The sequence below is a fragment of the Lepeophtheirus salmonis genome, chromosome 12, assembly GCF_016086655.4.
Source record: "Lepeophtheirus salmonis chromosome 12, UVic_Lsal_1.4, whole genome shotgun sequence".
NCBI classification, from domain to species: Eukaryota; Metazoa; Arthropoda; class Copepoda; order Siphonostomatoida; family Caligidae; genus Lepeophtheirus; species Lepeophtheirus salmonis.
Genome location: NC_052142.2, coordinates 2,582,582 through 2,603,209, shown reverse-complemented (window position 1 = coordinate 2,603,209; position 20,628 = coordinate 2,582,582). Strand labels below are relative to the sequence as shown.

Below are 20,628 nucleotides of genomic sequence, written 5' to 3'. Positions count from 1 at the left end.
ACGTCATTCCCGATGATATCGAAATTCAAACGTCAATGTTCAAGATAACGTTTTTGGATATCTTCTTTTGTCCTAATTCGTAGAGAACATGAGAGTATTTCCGTCCTTTATTAACGAAAATCGATCTACTTTAAAACTCAAACTTAGTCAAACATTTTCTCAAATGTTTTATGATTTATTTTTAAAACATATATAAGCTTTATGATTATAGTTTATATATTATATTTATGGTCTGATAATAACTAATATGTTATTTTATTACATTTGGTGTTACACCGGAGAGTACTAAAAGGGACGTCCGCAGAGGGGGGCTGGAGGGACTGTAGTTCCCCCCCAAATCAATATATATATATAAAATATACCAATTTTAAAAAATAATTAAAAAGACTAGCCCCCCGTCCCTCAAAAATATTTATTTTAAGGATTTATTTTCCAAAAAAAGAGATCATTCGATCAAATTACGTTGTGGAAAAAAACTAAATCCCTCCTGACTAAACCATTGTTAACCATATTCTCAAATGCTGGGTTCTTTTTGAGAATCTCCTTTAGCTTTGGGAAATTTTGGGTTGGGTCAGGCTCTTCTTAGTGATGGATAAAGTCTGGACAAAAGATAATCTGTCCTGAAGTTGATGATGCTCGCCTTGAAGACCTTGAAGTATAATATTATTAACGTGAGGTCTTGGGCAACAGAAGCATTATCAAAAGCTTCTTTGACTCCTCAATGGTGCTGCTTTGGTTGTTAGGCATTTGCTGAATAAACTCCTTATCGGTATATAAGTTTTGGCATTAGTAACAGGCTGCCTCAAACCATGTTCCCTTCCTTGTAAGAGCTGGGTTTGGAGGGTGGGAACATTGAAAGAGGCAGCAAAATCCAACCTGCAGCGGGCATACTTAATGAAGATCTTCTTTACCTGAGCAATGAGGTGGTCCACATTTGGGAAAGAGTATCTCACTAGTTTTGCAATACAGTTGAGACTGTGGATGAGAAAGATACAGTGCATTAGGTTTGGTTACATCATTTTCAAGCCCTGGCCGGACTTGGCAAATTAAGTAGCACCGTCTGTAACGAGCAATAACACCTTATCGTAGTCCAGGTCATTTTCAAGGAGCCCGAACAGAAAAGAGTTGATGCCTTGCTGTACATCACAGTTGTTGGTTGTGCCCAGGTTTACCATGTTAATCAAGTATAACCTCTTGAGGGTGCTCCATCCAAAGGGGTTTCTAGCACTAAACATGGCCTACGCAGAATGTCCTTCCATTCATCAATGAACACGAAAAATAACTTATCCTTCAGCTCCTTCTTGATTTAGTACATAAACTCCCAGCTTTTTTCCCCATTGTCCTGATCATGGTGGTGCGGCTAGACATTGTCTTCATGGAGTACTTCTTCTAGAGTCTTTGAACTCCTTATTGTAGATATTGACCAGGGGAATATTTGTAGGTACCAAGGCCTTCACCCGGTCAATGTTAAAGATGTCATTTCTGTGTTTGTTGCAAGAGATGACACAGCTTCTGCGTGCCCTTGTACTCTAGATGTGCAACTCATCATTCTTTTGGTGCGTTGAATAGTGGAGATATAATGATGATTTATTTGATTAGGAATATTCATAATGGTATTCAACCTTTATAAAATTTTCGTTTGTCTAATTGTATTGTAGAATATTATTATTAATATTGAATAAATTCACTACAATCTAGTCCTGTTTCAAATAATAATCCTATCAATGAATTAAAAACATAAATATACACAATATTCTATCTCTCTCGTACTCTTCTTCCTTTGAGTTAAGTATTCATTACTCCAATATATGACTCATGGTTAAATCTTTCTCCAGATTCTACATATAGTTAGGTATCGAATGACTAGTATCTCCAAGTTTACTTTAACATTTTCTGATAAGCCACAATTTATGTTTTCTGGATAACCTAACAGGTCCCTCGACGTCCTAATTGAACTCCTACCAATCATTTAAGTCTTTGCACCTAACGATTTCTGTTAAATTCAATATTTATTGAATAACAAAAATACTTGTTTCAGGCTTACTTTAAAGAGAATATGTTTGGTCCTCGACCTTTAGAACGATGGCTATTGACACAGGATGTAGTTCTGAATTTCCGACTATTAGAAGAGAAATAATGGTCGAAACCCTCCATTAAATAGGAATACAGTAGAAGGAGAGTTTACAATAAATAAATTCAATCTTGCTTTATGTTTACTTTAAGAAATTTCCATATTGACTCAATAATTACAGTGAAAAATGCGTTTTTTTAATTTACAATTGAAGAAGTCTATGATGTTTTCATATGAAGAAATTACCAAATCTCTCGAATGAGTTAAAAATTGTAAATATTTGTTATACATGAATAATGTTTTTTCATAGATGAATGCAAAATTTGAACCAAATTCAGTAAATATTTATTTGATTAATAAAATGTACTATAAAATATATATCTAATCCAAATGTAGTTTTCTTTAAAACATATAACCAAAGTAAAGATCAGGAACATGACTATATATAATTTATTAAGAAATTATTTAATATTATCCAAATAATAATGAGTAAATACGAAAAGATTCTATAAGTTTGGGAGTTGTAATGACATTCAGATATTCCAGTATAAGTTTATTAGAATAGGTAAACTTGTCTCGTAGAGAAAAGTATAAGGATTGGACTTAGAGTAATGAAAAATCGTACTCAATAAAATATTATAAGTTTGCACATAGCAAAACATTTTGTACCATTTGTAGCAGAATTAACCTTATTTATTTATTGTCTTTTGTAAATATAGTCAAAAGAATCAATAAGATGAAAAAATAATATAATTTATAAATATGAAATCTAATGTTATTATTTATTAATTATTTGTATATGCAATAATGAAAAAATATATTATTTTGTAAGATTTTTACTATTTTCTTAAATAAAACGTCGTGGGCGTGTGAAATATTGTAATTTTGTAATCGGGCTTGCTAGAATTTTCAAATTGATGTATCGTACCGACTGTTTGGCAAGAAAGACAGATTTTGACAAAACACGCAACCAATCAATATTGAAAAGCATGGGGGAAGTTAAACATCAGTCGTACACCTGGTATAACCTTGTATTTCTATTGAACTTGTGTGTTCTTAGGGGAACAAAAAATAAAATGACAAAAAATACGAAAATAATGTAAAGCTAAGGATAATACGGCGTTACCTCGCCAACACAAAATTACACTATGTATTTTGTTGCCAGCTGTAGATTCCCTCGTCTTACTAAGAACGTAATGGCTATTTTATAATTTATTATTTTTTGATAAATAAACGAAGTAATGTATTATAATACATATTCTTTGTCTCCAAAAGGATAGAAATACATTTTCTTGTTCATCCCTCATAGTTGTATATATATATATTAGCCATTTTATTCATTCTACAAATAAATTTTGGGTATCATATACAAGTAGAAATGTATAGGTACGCTTAAAATAAAATATTAATGAACAATATTATAATAGAGTAACGAATGAAATACTTTTTAGGATTTTAATATTATGAATTTATGCAATTCATTTTAAAAATTGTGGATAAATAATGTGACAGTGGTAGTTTAGTTGTATTTAAGAGATAAATAGGAATTGGTATTACTGACTTATTTGGCTAACTATCAGATGATTTCTTGTCTTTTTCCTGTTTCTTTTTGGAATAAAGGTTGTGTGATTCAATACAGGTAAGGACGTGATAAAAGGAGAGTGAATTAAATGTCTGATAGATCATATGTATTATGTTGACTTTGTAAATAAAACTAAAAATTATTAATTAAAAATAAATTTACATTTATTTATCCTTTCTTTTATCCACATCTCTGTTCAGACCCACTGCTCCATATGTTTCTCAAAATTGTCATGGCGTCTATGGCGATTTTCACTACGTCACAGGAGGACGCTCAAAATGAAAAGTTTCTATTTCTCTTTCATCTGAGCACTGTATCGACGTCGTGATGAACCCGTCTAAGATGTCTAACTTCATCCATACTCTACGAAAATGTTCTTCTCTTCGACCTCCCGAATACCTTTAATTTTAATCAGGAGGTGGACATTCGATACTGTAACCATTTCATTTCGAAATTTATTAATGGATTCAGCATATTTGTTTTGCCCATAAATTTACAAGTTTTCCCATGAGATCCTCCAAGTTTTTCTATCCACCCTGCGACTATCAAAGATTTTGCCCTTTGCAAAATTGTATTTCTAATATTATTATTTTTTAAAGATTCTAAGGTCATGGTTGACGGAGGAATTGCCATATGGGAGGGTTGTTTCAGTTTGGTCTTTGATTATGCTCTCCTACGAATTCAAAAAAATATACCTCGCTTTTATGAGATTCCTGTTCCATTACTGAACCACAAAGTCAATTCTTCGGTTCATCATTTCAGTAGCATTCCTTAAGATTATATACGCGAAAAATGTCTCTTTACTCTCGATATTATTTTCACCTTTTAAAATTTTATATCAATAAATCTAGCATTGTACATATATATGCAAAATATTTAAAAATTGTTTTAAATATAAACAAAGTTGATTTTAAAGTCGACGTGAAGAATAAATTGTATTTGTTTTGCATTTATATTACCTTTATTCAATTATTTTTTAAGTGAAGGTTGAAGTTAATAAGTGATTTTTGGTTTTAATTTGTATAATGAAAAATAAATAAACATGCAATTCTGATGCTTTTTCTATGTCCTTGATATGAATTTGAATGAAGTTTGTTGTTAGAAAAAATATAAGTACAATATTTTGAAACTACATATAGCTATTTTTTGAAAATTATACACTAAAAAATTAATATAAGGTAAATTGAAATAAGGATGAAATTATTTGAATGAGCTAGAAGTATTATATATTTAATCAAATATAATCTACAAATTAAATAAATATGGAGTCAAAATTTAAGATCTATAGCATCGTTCTATCACATACAGTTAAAGAACAGGTAAAAATAATATTTAACAAAAATACACAGCAAAAGATTTTAAAATGTAAAAATAACAAAATAAATAAATATTTCGATTAAAGAAATAACAAAAATAACAGCTCAAGTATAAAAATACTAACTTTTATTACCAAAATTAAGGTTCAAATATTTTTTATTTATTAAATAGTTATTAAAGTATGTTTTTTAATATCACTGTATGGAATGTATGATATCTACTGAAAACTGTTATAATTTCTATATATTTTGAAAGCTTTTTCTATTTTAATCCTGTAAAAAGCGTGCCTTAATATAAAATAATTATTACATCATACTTTGTTCATGATTACGTATATGAATTTATCTAGAAAATTATAAAAATCAAGGCTATTTTTACTTTCCCAGTTTATGTTATAACAATAAATGTTGTAAAATCAAAAATGAATTTTCTGAAAATGATAAAATGTCAGTTTGAAAAGATAATAAGCTAGATTCGTATACAAAATTCAACAAGAACATGTATCTAAATCTAATACTTTTACGATTAAAAAATATTTTACATAAATAAAATTGGTCGAAATTTTTTTGAGCTAATTGTGTGTTTCAGCTTCAGTGTTTCACAAAAATATAAAGTATATTTTGTTATCAGAGCTTCTTTTCTCCTAATCAGTATTTTGAATGTTGTTTGGTTGAATTAGAATTGGTCCTTCTTAAGCTGTAAACACTTCTTAACAATTATTAAATAATAATTCCATAGTTTCAACGAATTGTCTAATAACAATTGACTTTGATCATAACTTCTGTTTCTTTTCGTAAAAAAGGTTTTTGCAATACAATAAAGATAATGGCGTGAATGACTCAAACAAATGATTTGATTTATTATTTCTATTTTATCATCAGTTCACACAGAAATATCTAACATGATTCATTAACAAAGGTGAGAACCCAGTGTGGAATGGGTATGTTACAAAAAGAAACTGAAAATCAACATGGCAAACGTAACAATTTGAAGAATGTCATGAAAGAATAATGCTCATGACGTTTTCATTAGATCAGCTACAATTAGCTGTGACAAAGAGGAAGAAAAAAAGGTTATAAACAAGGACGTTTGCTATATAAACTCTGATGTCGATTCCCAATTGTACTCTGAGTCGAACAAGGACTTACCATGATAACTCTGCAACAATTCCTCAGAGTTACGCTCCGTCTTTTATGAGCACACACGAACGTTCAAACAGGTTTTGAATATAAAAATCTATTTAGGAAAGGACATTCACTATTTAGTAATTAAATAATAATGACAACTTCTTAGAAAATTAAAATTCATTCTTTATACTAACAATTACAAATTATCGGGCCAGCTAAAAAACAAACCAGATTTACAGGTATGTTCATTTTTATATTTTAAGGAATCTTGAGAATACCTCTTAACTTCTTCGTGGTCGAATAAACTTTTTTATGGCTGTAATTCAAATCAAGAGAGATCTAAAATCTTAATTCGAATAAATCAAGTATTATTTGGAATTGATTTCCGTTAAACAGTTCTAATATTATTATAATAAGTAACTTGTTGAAAAAAAGATTTGCTAAAGCTTAGAATATTCATAAAATATTTTGAAACTCTTCGAAAACTTGACGACACAAATTTAAGGAATTAATAGTAGATCAGAAAAATATTTTGAAAAAAAACCACATTTACTTGTTTTTCAAAAAGCTCTCACTTAGAAGTGACAACGGTCAGACTATTGGTAATGGCGGTTATTTAAAAATAATAATAATGATAGTATTTATTAGATTAATTTAGTGGTGGGTATCACAAAATATTTAATTATTAAAGAAATTATCTACATCTTCTTTGAATAATAATTTTGATTTTTTTTAACTAAAAAATATTGCTAAAAATTTATTTTACTTGTAGTTTATATTTTTTGAGTATTGTTGATGTTTTATTTAACATTCCACATTTGCAAAGGAGGGATAAAAAGTTACAATAAGACGTTGAAGTTTTATAATTGAATCAGAAAACGGGTTCATTCAAATTTGCTATATTATATCATTAATAGTAGACATGCTCAAAAATAAAATATTGGATCCCTAAGTGAAATCCAACACTGAGTTCCGAGGCTTTAAACATAAAGAAATCAGCATTTTTGATGAATGATAGATTTGTGATATATTATAAACAAAAGAAATGATAGGAAAGCATAATGAATTATCGATCAAGTATTTTTTTAAAAGTTAACCATTACCTTAATTTTTCCCCTCAAGTTTTTCAAGGTTGGTACCATTGGACTTTTCAAAATTTTTAACCATATAATGATAAAATATTTATAAATCTTTAAAAAAAGTTTGGAATAGTAAAGTTATGGAATTAGGAGTAATCGCGGGATTTATAAAAATCATAACTTAATTTTTTTTAATTATAATAGATAACAATATTTAATTAATATGTAATTTTTCAAAAGTGTTATCTCAATTTTTTAATAAAATGGTTGTTTTAACACTTTGACGTCTCCACCTAAAAAACAAACAATCAACGGTTTTTTTTAATAGTCCCCCAGGTTTTTTTATATACGCCTCTACCAAATGTTTACGATATCGCTTCATGGTAAAAGTGCATTGTAAAGAAGATGTATAGATTTTTATACCTTGAACAAAAAGAAAGTATTTTGCTATCCATACATGAAAGATATGGAGACTGAAAATGTGCTCTACCAAACAATAGAGCAGTGGCTAAAAAACATAACCCATAAAGTAGAATATTTATTAATGCATAAAATTTAATTACGAAAAATACGAGTATAAACGATTCACTTATACTAATAAGGAAGGTTGTACCCGGTTCAGGTTCAGCGTTCTATCAGTACCTCTATCGGTTTTTTAATTTTAACGGTCTCAGTTCTTTTTTATACAGACTCAGTTTGGTAACCGGAACTGAAAACAATGGGTAAGGCTAGAAAATTCGGGCCCATGAAATAATATTTAATACAAACAGGACTGTAGTAACCTTATACGTAGAGTGCGTAGTGGGCCAAGTTTCAACAGGGATTCCAAAAACTAGGATTCCTTAACACAATAGTTTTCAAAACTGGGCGCTCAGAGGAAGCTAAGGAAGGGCGAAGGAAGACGGAACATTGAAGATTGCTTTTAGTGTACACATACATAGTACCCATGTTTCGTATAAAGGGGGCCTCGGTTAAAAATTTGTTAGTGTAGCGAGGCCTTGGTATAGTAAAGGATGAGAAACCCTTGCTTAAAAATATTAATATTATAGGTCCCCGACAAGCTTAGTAGTTGACCTGGATCCATAATCTACCCTACTCTTTCCCTCTTTTATTTACACTGTCTGGTCCCCAAAACCATTTTTCCAGATCCCTAAGAAGCCCTTAGCTATTTGGAACTCAGATATAATTATATTACCCCGGCGATGTAAAAAGTCATTGGAAAATGCTGCAATTGTACAAAAGAAATTAGAAAATTGACTTATTGATTAAAGGTAATTTATATTTTTACATATACAGTATTTTCTTAATATGTAAAAACAAAAACACAAGAACCCTGACCGATAAGCAATATATTTCGGTCTCGGTTCGACTTTGTCGGTTCCGATTCTAGTGTTGAAAGAACCGGAACCGGTTGAACCACTAGAACTGCAAGACTGATAAGGGCTTAACTTTAATAATAATGATAAAGTATAAGTATAACAATAATAATATAAATAATCTGACGCAGTAAAAAAAGAAAAACTGGCTGCACCGATAAAAAACAAGTTCAGTTTTAGATAATATTATAAGCAGTAATACTCATATTTTTATATTGTCACAAACTATAACACAAGTACCAAACAAAAATCGTACCAATCTTAAACATTACTCCGCCAATGGACTTCCTTAAAATTGAATTCCCGATTGCAACTTGGGCTATTTTTCTTGAGATATTGCATCTCAGGGATGTCCCCTTCACCACCATTGTCTGGAACTTTTGTTAATGCCTTGAAAACAATCCTCGGATTCAAAAAGGGATAGAGTCATCACAAATAAATGATGTTAATCCGTTTCAAGAAAAGTCTTTTTCAGAAATAGAGGTAATGGCGGTAAAAATGTCGACAAAACTATAGAAGTACAAAAAGCTAGCAAATATTATTTTATATATAATATCATTAAGATAGACAAATAGATCGATTCTTAAAATATCAACACCTGACTCAGGGTTATCACGTACAATAAATAAAAAAACACCCCTAAAGTTAATAATAGCTAGTTATATCGTTTCTTTATCATTTATTTTTTCTAACATGATACGTTATAATAAAAATGATGATCACTCAATTCAAATGACAATAGGTTACTACATTCTATAGACCGTATGCAAATGACCCGAAAAGAAATATGGGTATGAAAAGAATAGTTTCATTAAACATCAGAGAAGAGAGAGAGAACGGAGAAGTAGTCATTCTAAGATGAAAAGTATTATCCCTCTACAACCAGTCGTAACATGCTTATAAGATTTACTATCTAAAGTGTCTTTCTCTTGTTTAAGTTCATGTCCATAATGCCTCCCTCCAATTATAAAATATACTACACTGGATTCAGCTCACTTCGAAGGATAATCTTTTTATGGAATAATCCAATAAGAGTGAGTGACAGCAAAACCAAATATGATATAGTGAATTTGTATTTTTAAATTGGAAACCTCATTGTTGATATTGATAAAAAACCTTATGTAAATCCGAATACTGCTATGCTCAAAAAATTAATTCATGAATAGAATCTAGTTGACATCATAAAGGCATTAAATAATGGTAATCATATTTTCTGTTGGAGGAATGGGAATCAAGGATAGATCGAACTTTGATATCTCCATGATAATGTTTTTATACTAAAAAAACGCGATACCGATTCGAACCTTCTTCTTATCAGTATAATGGTGGATTTATAATTTTCCTCACCTCTCCAGAACAAAATTTTAGGATTCCTAATTGGCTCATTTATTTTGAAGAATGAAAATTATATTATAGATTGAGAATTTCCTACAATCATACCCTTGAAACAGACTATTAAGTGTCTTCAATAAATAATTTCAGAAACTATCAATAAGAAAAAGAAAAAAGTTAAGCAATTAGAGGAAGACATCAATCAAATAATGAATAAAGGATCCTTATTTGTCCGTATGCTAACTTCAGAAAATATAAATACATTTGGGATTGCTGAAGAAGAGATGAAGTAGAAAGTCAATGACGAAAGAAATCCTCATAAAAGATTAAAACATGTGTTGATGAAATAAAAATATATCCTAAAAGAATTGAAAAAAATATTCTTGAATTTGATGTGTGTACGTTCCTGACCCGGTGATTCCTAGAGAAAGAAATGTACTATATGTATATGGATTTCACCAAAAGATTTCTAGGTTAAATGGATTAATTTTAATACTACAATGTTTACTTATACTTAATCAGTGTAACTCCATCTAACCAATTAAAGGAACATTAAAAAAAAATATTTTGAATAATGAAGTCATTACAAATCTGAAATCAATTCGCAGTGTGTTTCGTGATAGTTGTCTAGGAATTTTGGGATGCTGTCGGAGTGATTTTCTAGATTAAAAAAAGTATAATCTTGTTCTATCTTTACATATGAAAATATAATCTACTATATCAATAAGTTTTTAAAAGATAACAAAGCTTTTGGACCTGACAATATAAATATATTCCATGCAGTAGTCAAGCACTCCATGGACTATGGAGCTGTGCAAAAAAATATAAGGAGTAAATCACTGGTCCTTGATTCCAATAGCACAATAGATGTCATCCGCCAAAATGCAAACAAGGAGAAACCATTCCTTAATAACCTGCAAAAACAACTGAGAAGGCTAAAAACGATTGCCAATAACGAGGACGTTCTAACCTTTCATGATATGGATCACAAATAGAATCTTTTTTTCGTTGTTATTTCCAAAGGAGAAAAAATACAAGGCACCCTCCATGGGTCACGGAAACCGGAATTTGCCTTATCCAAAGGAGATTATGAAGGAATTTGGAGAAATTGTAGGAGAAGTTAAAGATGTTTCCCACGTGCTGGAGCAAGAGAATGACGAGGAGCTTCAACATTCAAAAAGATTCCTCAGTTTTATGCCTGGAAAACTCAAATTAAGAATAAAACTAAGGAGGAAACTCCCAGCTATAATACCTGTTATGGGATGAAAGACAGAGTTAATATCTGTTATGCAAATGACACAGTGCTTTTAATGTTTAAAATTGGACCACACAAAGGCAAAGTGCCCGGCCACAAATAAAATAAGATATGAGCAATTTGAAACATATTTTCATACCAAATTGGGATTGCCTCTGTGTATTGGTGGTATCAAAGAAAGAGCAATGATAGAAGAAGCAATGAACATGAATCAATCTTTACGGATCAAAACAATTAAGAAAGTCCACTGAGTAAATTACTAATAAAACCCCGTAAAGGAATATGTACCACTTCCCACAAATGTCCATAATTATTTATGGGGGTCCGATAACACGAACAAAAAAGGTAACAAATCGAGAAGATGTGTGCTATACAACAAATGAATATCTGTAGTCAGACGAAAAGGTCAACATTCGTAGGCGGAGTAAGATCATCCATAATTGACATAACCTTTGCAAATGGCATAATGTTCCCATCTGTATCACAATGGAGAGTATCTCATAAACCTACAATGTCTAAGCACGGATAACTTATGTTTCAATTGGACTAACAAAATTAGTCTATACTCTTGAGAAATTTGAAAGTTGTTAAATAGTCAGAAACTAAGTCCTCTAAGAGATTCTGGCATAACTGGTCAGGAAAGTGAACTTAATTTGGAAGAAATTGAAATGCTCTCTTATGACCTTATAAATTCCTTAAATATTGTATTTGAAACAGTAGCGCCTTTGAAAGAGAAATTTCAACGCAAAGCTTTACTATAGTGGACCTAGGAGTTAAGTAACTTGAGGAGAATGGTCAAGAAAAGTAAAAAAGACACAATTAGCAACTGATAGGGAAGTTTACTATAGTTCTAAAAGAGAGTATAGAAGAGTTATAGAACTAGAAATACGTAATCACTGGAGAGAGACATGCACGGAATTGGATTCCCAGAAAGCCTAAATAGCAGTAATTCAACCACAAAAAGGGGGAAAAATTTAAACATTAGGTATTAAAAAAAAAAAGGAAGCTTTTCAGTCAATGATAATATGAAAAAAAATATTTTGACTCATTTCTACAACACCACCTCCTTTTGTCAGGGAAAGGGAAAAACTATTAGATGAAATCGATTCTTATTACTGGAAGATTCTACTCCGCTCTTCCGAAATCAGCAAAGTGACATCTTTCTCTCTTGGTATCTAAAATTTAATTCTGAAGTTTTGAAATCTACTGTTGCATATCTTATCACTAAGAAATATAGAAGGAGCTTAGATCTTCCTCAAACATGGGATAGGATTATTATGCGTTCATTGAAACGCATGAATGATGACTGGAAGTTAACCTCCCAATTTCATAAATAGACTTGTTTGCTTAGTTTTTCACTATATTGTAAATACTCTTGACGAATATAAAACGATATTTAATACTCTCTTCTTTGCTGTCCATTTCTGAAAATTATAAAAAATTTTATATTACTTAATTCCAAGTATATTGTAGATTTTGAGCCAAGATATAGGTATCTTAAAAAGTATGAAAAAATTTATAATTTATAAGCGCCTACTAATTTCAAATTATTATAAGAACTGATGCTCTCAATCAATTTTTATATTTTTTTTCACAAATGAATAGAAAAATATTAAGCTTTCTTGCATTTAAAAAAAAATGTATATTAATTAGAAGTATTATGTTTGGTCCTAAACGTTGAAGCCAATTTAAAGATAAAGAAATAGTCCTATTATTTATTAGCGACAACAACTTCTTAATCTCATAAAAATAGATTCCGTCATTCAATCTTTATATTTTTTTCACTAATGAATGGATAAATATTCGAGCTTCGTTAAGTGTTTTTTAAAATATTTTTTTGTGAACTAGAAGGGGTGATGTTTTGCCCCAAACTGCCAAGCAAATCTGTAGTCCTCTATTCATTGGCTACTACAAGATATTCCATCTCATAAAAAGTGATACTCTCAATAAATATTATATTTTTTTCGTTCATAAAATGTTCAGCTTCCTAAAGTTTAAAAAAATTCTCTATTAATTAGAATTAATTATTGTCCCACAACGTCGAAGCCAATTAAGAGGTAATTTTAAGCTATTAAATGAAGCTATATATTGCAAGTTTTCTTTCAATTTTTGAAATGTTAATATAATTTAAGCCCTCTAGTACATTATCAAGGTAATTTTTTTTTGTAATGTCTTTAAAAACAAGTTATCAAATTTATGATTTAAAAGATTTATGTCGTTTTATGCGTCACAAAACTTCTTATTGATCAACTGTTCGAGTAACTTAATTCGTGGGGAGAAAAAGATTAGAGCATTCCCTCTTTTATAACATACCTATAAGATATTGGAAAGCGTTTGTGCTATTTTGTATTCCATATAACAGGAATCAGAGTTCAGAGGAGGAAAAAGCTATTGGTTCGTCTATCAGTAAATATAAAGTGGTTATTGCTCAACAACTCACAGAAGAACGGGTTATTGAAGGACGAAATCGAAGGACTATCTTGATATCAGCTGCAGCCAGATACACTGCTTTATCTTTGAAGATTCCCCAACCCAATAAGAAGTATAGGAAATAAAATACGGATTGAACTATCCTTTTATAATTAGTTCAGTTGTTGTACTGTTTTTTTTTTGTTACGTATATTAAGTTTTAAAACCCCATTTGCATTCAAACAATAAATATAACACCACCTTTTTACAAATGACAACTTCATTAACTTACTAATTTGTAGATCATACATACAAACATTATCAAGATAGTTTAGTTTACTAATAAAACCCGTCAGTTTTGATTTTTTTCTTTTAGAAGAAGTATTGTTTTTTATTCATTTGAATTTTTTAATTAATTAGTTGATTTTTATATTGAAGAAAATACTTTCATAATCATTTATTAAACTAAATGTGATGATACAACAATTTTTGAGTTTCTTGTACACTGGTGGGATTTTCATAATTTTTCCTACAGATATGTTTAGTTTCCTTTTATTCTGATTTATTCTTAGGATCCTCGTCGTCGGAAATTAATTGTGATTGGTTATTTTGTGGTCCATAAACTGATTTAATACTACAATTTGCATCTAGTTTTATGTCTTCCGACTCGGAAGGGGCATTAACTTCAAGGTTTCCTTTTTATTCTTTTTTCTTTATGTAATTGTCTGATTTGGTTGACTTATTTCATTCGTATTTGTTAGAAATTACTTTTCACTATTTTCTTTGCTAACGCTTGTGTCATCATCTTCAGATATCATGACATCGCTACTTCTCTCAGCCATACCTGCCATACACCGAAAATATAAAATATATAGTGAGTTAATTAGAAGAACATTGAATCCATCATTGTAATATGTTCGATGAAATTGAGATATTCAAAAAAGCCTCAAACTTCTCGCAGTTCGCAGGCTTATATTTATTCAGGTGGACATTTGGGTGGATTCTCTATCGGTGGTGCCACTCAAGAAACTGGCATATCGTCCAGTGACAAGCAGACGTAGTCACATTTTGTTTCCTCTTGTGTTATACCCCTGAGCCAAAACTGGCGTTCAGCTTGGGCAAACCATAACGAAGGTTGGTTGGTATAAAACGTTGGAAGTTTAACAGACAGTGCACTGACGATTTGTGTTGTTTTATTGTCGATCTCCCTCCTCGATATTCTACCATTCGGGATCACTAATTTAGGGATATCTACACTACTGGAAAAGTATATTCTAATATCTGCTACTATAAATTAGTTTATCTTAATATATATATAAACATAGGATTAGTTATTCGTTATCTGTAGAGAGGGCGCTACCGAGTACATAAACTGGTCGCCACATTAGATAAGCGTGCATTTCTGTTAATAAACATGTAATTTCACGGAAGCAACAAACATATTACATTTATATAGTAAACGGAAATGTAAATTGGAGGAATAAGCAGTTCATAATAGTTGCTAGCAAAAGTAAAGAAAAAAAATCAAAGGGCAGACTTCGAATGTATGTAATAGAAGAATAGATCTCCATGTCATTCCAAATGATAGAGTATACTTTATCATTACTTTTTAACTTAATATTACTTTTTATTTATTTTTATATTTACACTAGAAGGAATAGAGTTGGTTTAATATAAATAATATATAACTTCCACGTAAACAACTATTTACAAATGTATATTATTTTCTGTATAATCATGTAACTTAAAATATGTTGTCGCTTAATTTGAAAACTTTAAATCCATTATTACACCATTCTTCCTAGAGAAGCTATCTTCCAGAATTAAATGGATTACGTGATTTTTTTTTTCTTTTTAGTTCCTGTAATAAAGGAGGTACGTTTTTCATTCGTCCCATGGGCATTAATTAAACTAAAACTCATCCAATTTAAGGATTCGAATTAAAATGCTTATAGTTTTTGTTAGAAAATTCTTCAACACAGGAAACATTTTAAATTTTCCTTGAAATAACAATTAAGTATCCCCTACTTGAACCCGATCCAGTAGAAAATTAATTGAAATTTCTTGGTTTTTATATTAAAAAATTTCAGTTAGAGGATGATGAAATAATAAACTTCATATCCTGAAGGTAAATGATGCTGAAATTCTGATATAGGAAAACATTATATTAATTCTGACGTACAATTTAGGATCCAATTCTTCTTCGTCATTATTACTACTATCATGGAGTCTATCTTCACAGCCTTAGCTAATTTATTTAGGACATTTTGACAAAACCTCTCCTTTTTTAATACATTCCAGTATTTTTTTATGATTTCTTCTCCTTCAAGAAAAAAAAATAATAATGGAAATTTTAAAAAAAGAGAAGGCGCTGATCAAATTTGAAAGGTTTATTGTATTTAATATTCGAATCGGTGTGATTTACTCACAGGTTCGAACCATATCATTATGAGGCAATTACCAACATTACGTTACATATGACGTCAACAACGAATAAACGGACTTCGATGGCTACCATATTGCTTTTAATATCATCAAGAAGAAGGGTTTATTTTAACAAACTGAAAGCGCTTAAATATTATCTAATAAAAAGACGCAAACCGATTGTAAATTATTTTTTACCCTAAATTTTTGGCAGAAGCAATCAATAAATTAGCCATAACAATATCTGAAGTACTATTTACAATTAAATTTATTTAACACTAAATTATTAAATACATGTATTATTAACTATAACTTATAATTTAGAATTTTTTTTATATTCAAGGGCGTTGGGAGCGCCGATGCATTGAAGGAGAAGACACATGTTTCTTGAAGAAAAGAAAGGAGTTTATTTATTTCCTTCTTTTACATTTCTATTATTGAAAAGGGAGAGAAATGCACCAGCAGCTCATTCCTTATATTTATATAATTAAATTTTGATATTTGAGAAATTTATATCAATAATAATTGTATTGCTTATGGGGAGAAAAAATAATTTAACTGTAACTTTATGCAAATATAGCTTATATATTTTTTTTATTACACTGGTAACTTTATTTGAAATTATCTACGTTCAGGATCTGTGGGGCTATGCCTCTTAGAATATATGCGTTTATTTAAGCGATTGAGTCACCAATTAGTTTCAGAAACATTATTCCTGAGGTTAATAAATAATCTGAAGGGGAATTTCAAAATATATATTTGACGAGTACACGTTACGGCATGTATAATTTTGGAACGGACCCAAGGGTAATTTATTTCTAAGAACTCAATATACTATAATCTTCAAACCTCAACGAACGATTATGATTTTTAAAATCTTAGAGGTTCTATGATTTAAAACGTTTCTTGTTTATAACAAGGTTAATAGAAATACAAGTTAATAATATAACGCTTTCCCCTGATGTGTGACATCTACTACGCTTTTTAATAATGACGTCAAAGAGTATACCTCTTACCAAGAGTAGCTATTTATCGTTTACCTTGACTGTTACTGTTAGAGTACTGCTGTTATACTCTATGACGTCAAAATCTGCATGTATTTACCAGTAGTCGGTTCGGTACATCAAATTGAAAATTATGGCAAGCCCAACTACATGATGGCATAACCTTATATTTCTACTAACTTTAGATTATAAGAATGAAAATATTATGTATAACTTAGGGAGGTAGTACTACAATACCTACATGGTACTTAAATCATAACCATACATGCTATTTTGCGAGCACTAAAGTTACAAAAGTGTTTAGAAATGTATTTTTTCATGGCATTTCTTCTCTTAAAAACAAGGAACGTTTATAATTTACATAACCTCATACCTTTGAAAAGGGAGAGTTTTTGAGATTTGAAGATAATAATTTGTAAAGTTCCTAGAAATAACTTTTCTATTCCCAAACACATAGTAGCGTGTACACATTTGCATTATGTGACAAAAATATCTAAAAATTCAAAGAAGAAATATTAATTACTTATAATTATTCTATAAATTCAGGTTAGTCTTATTTTGAGATATTCTTTTGAATCCTTATCACTAAGAATTTTTTTTTTGATAAATTGCAGATTTTGTGAAAAGGAATTGTAAAAATAAGAACTATTAAGTAATTAGGGATGGTTCAGCGTCGGAGAGTCGATAATTTTGATGATGCTTAATATTAACTAACATAGTTACTTAAAAAATATTGAATATGATGTTATTGATTAATTTGAGTAACGACTAATAGACGAACAACGGGAGGGTGAGTGTCTAGATGTGTTTGATCTTCCATCAACAGATAGTGTTTCCTTTTCAAATCCAGCAGATGAAGTAGATGATGACAAAGTAGTTATTGATCCGTATGGATCTAAACCCCCACTTTGTACTGACATAGAGCGTCCATTAGATTTTTTTGTTGTCTAAAAAAATTATACAAATTAATCAAAAATTATAAAATAGAACTAGGGACGTCTGCAAGGGTAGGTGGTATTAGCTGGAGTCCTCCCTATAGAATTTGTCTTTGCCAACCAAAACTTATCGTGTTTTTTTTATATTCCAAAAAGGTAATTTTTTTTCAATTCAAGCTCGGCACAAAATAACTCTAAAACTCAAAATCCTGCGGACGTTCCTGATAATACATACCTTAACAGGTGACAGCTTAAGTGGGTCAACAGAATTTGGATCCGCCTAAATAAAATTTATGAAAAAAATGAAATTTATTTTTATCTTGAATGTCCTATAATTAATATATCCAGATCAACAGCTTTAATTTTGAAATATTAGATTTCATTTAACGTCAATTTTTATTCATATAGTATTCCGTTTTTATATATTTGTTATTCAAAAGATTTTTAGTTAGGTTCTAAGTCTACTTACATTAAACATATAATCATAATATTTGTTCGAATATATACAATCAGGACCAGTTTTAGTGTGAGTAATTTTGAAATTTGTGGAAATAAAGGCACAGATTTTCTAAATTTATTTTTATAAAAAGAATATAAAAAAAATAAAAAGTCATTCAATTTCTTTAAATTAATTACTTATACAGGCTGTGCAAGATAATTTCATTTTTTATGATGCCTGGCAATCAGCCTATCTGAGTAGAAGTGGAATGAGTGTGATTTTATACTAGAAGCGAAATTCAGAATTTTGCTTGGAAATACAGTCTGTCACAATAATGGTATAGAGTAGTTATAAACGAGCTTTTGCCCTCAAAAATAAATTTTGTCACAAATGCCTTAACCGAATATTTTATCAAATTAAACTAATTGTAATTGAGCTTTTTAGGTTTTATTGCTGCGACTAATGAAAATCAGTTCATTATTTCAATTTCTAAAATACAAAAACCTATTTTTTCAATTTATTTGAAATTTGCAAAATGCTTTGAAGGCAAATAACTCCATGGGTAATGACACTATAGCTAAAATTAATATTATCCAATTACTACTATATATAAATGGACTTAAAACTAATATAACTTGTACATAAGGGGGACGACTCCTATAGCTAGTTATTAGTATAAATAGGTCTGAATATCACTCATTTTATCTACATTATAATAAAATAAATATAAATTAGTTACAAGTATGAAAATATTAAGTATATGGACATCAAGCTGTGCACTTAAATTCACGACTTATTAAGAAATAATAAATCATACAATCAGTTACCATTAAATAAATATTTATATACTTCAAAGCCAAATTAGTATCATAGAGCTCCTTTCTTCTCAGATCTCAACTTCCTTACCTTATCCAAAATATTTTTTCCCCCCCGTTTTTGAATGTATTATGTATAATGTGTGTTTTTCAATAATTCGGTTATTAATTTATTGAACGAAATTTTTGCTCATACATTTTTCGATCGGATTACTATTTTCACATTGTCAGTCAAGCAAAAAACTAAACTCATTTTTTATGTACTGAATGAAGCTTTCGACAAAAAGATTTTATGGATTTGATTGATTTAAACGTATTATTTCATGTTTAATGGATTGAAAAATGGATACATAAAAATCAAATTAATCATAGCAGAGGCTTTTAGGATTAATGTTAATAATGTATCTGTACTAAAACAATTTTCTTTTGATGAGTTTATTCGAAAATTCTCCAACCAATTTTTAATTTTTTGCAAAAAACATTTTTCCATTAAAAATTAAATTGTGTTATGGTTTCACGATTCGGATCTTTCTTTTTTAGGCCTGTAATTGAAGGTTTAACGTTGAATAAATTCCTCCAGCGACAAATTTAAAAAAAGAATTTTACAGTTTTTTGGAATTCAGGCTAACCATTCTTTGAATAAAATACAAGACAATAAATGGAACAAAGCATCTGCTAGCTTGACGTTGGTTTTTTTTTAATCGGATGAGGGCTAAGAACTTTGTCATTCAATTTGTGTACATACTTCAAAGGTTTTATTTTCTCGAGATAATATAACTTTTTTATATGAATAACTTTTCTTCACCATCAAACGAAGGATATTTTAAAAACTTTCATACCAATAAGCTGTTTTATATGCTTATAAATATATGCACTGAATCAAATAACAAAAATAATTTTTTTCATTATCACAAAGATTGACAATATGCATATACAATCGGCTGTTGCATAGCTCTTGAGTGTAGAGTTTTCGGTTTGCTGAATATTAATCAACCATTGATGAAACTGGCTCAAAACCAACAGGTATAATTTTTTTAACAACTGGGTAGACTAAGCTTCTTAGAATTTTTGAATCTAATTTTGTTAAAGGAACCATTGCAATAGTGTCTTAATATTTATTAGGTAAGCTCTTAATCTTCACTCAAAACAAAGTCTTGGTTGGTGCATCCCCTCCATGTTCAAGGTCATAAAATTTCCCTTGTATCAAGGTTAATAGAAATAAAAGGTTAGACCGTCATATAATCGGACTTGCAAGAATTTTCAATCTGATGTATTGTACAGACTGCTAGGCAAGACAGGCAGATTTTGACAAAACAAGCAACCCCTCATCTACTATAATGTCAATAATAAAAGTATGGTGGAAATGAAAGATTAGTCTTAGACGCATTATGGTATAACCTTGTATTTCTATTAACCTTACATCCTGTATACTCACAAACTTTTACACTGAATGAAAAAGCTAT

The 20,628-nt window shown here is 29.8% G+C and overlaps 2 protein-coding genes across 16 annotated transcripts in view; both read right to left on the bottom strand.

Moving 5' to 3' along the window:
• Positions 1 to 5,197, bottom strand: part of LOC121127214 (uncharacterized) — a 36,613-nt gene extending 31,416 nt beyond the window's left edge. For 2 of the 7 annotated variants that reach the window (XM_071891846.1, XM_071891850.1), the window contains exon 1: positions 5,095 to 5,194. Coding sequence is in view for 1 of the 7 variants with exons in the window: in XM_071891843.1 (XP_071747944.1) it covers positions 3,816 to 3,843 (28 nt within the window). In the remaining 6 variants the exon portion in view is untranslated. Of the gene's footprint in view, positions 1 to 3,815; positions 4,864 to 5,094 lie in introns of those variants that run through there. The other 5 variants (XM_071891845.1, XM_071891847.1, XM_071891849.1 and 2 more) reach the window with 4 other exon arrangements.
• Positions 1 to 20,628, bottom strand: part of gprs (speckle type BTB/POZ protein) — a 54,927-nt gene that overhangs the window by 14,399 nt on the left and 19,900 nt on the right. For 4 of the 9 annotated variants that reach the window (XR_011782294.1, XM_071891853.1, XM_071891855.1 and 1 more), the window contains 2 exons: positions 18,147 to 18,191; positions 16,223 to 17,923 (listed from right to left, as the gene is read on the bottom strand). The exons of 1 other annotated variant lie outside the window; for it this stretch is intronic. Coding sequence is in view for 5 of the 8 variants with exons in the window: in XM_071891853.1 (XP_071747954.1) it covers positions 17,729 to 17,923; positions 18,147 to 18,191 (240 nt within the window). In the remaining 3 variants the exon portion in view is untranslated. Of the gene's footprint in view, positions 1 to 16,222; positions 17,924 to 18,146; positions 20,612 to 20,628 lie in introns of those variants that run through there. 4 more of the 9 variants (XM_071891854.1, XM_071891857.1, XR_011782296.1 and 1 more) reach the window with 3 other exon arrangements.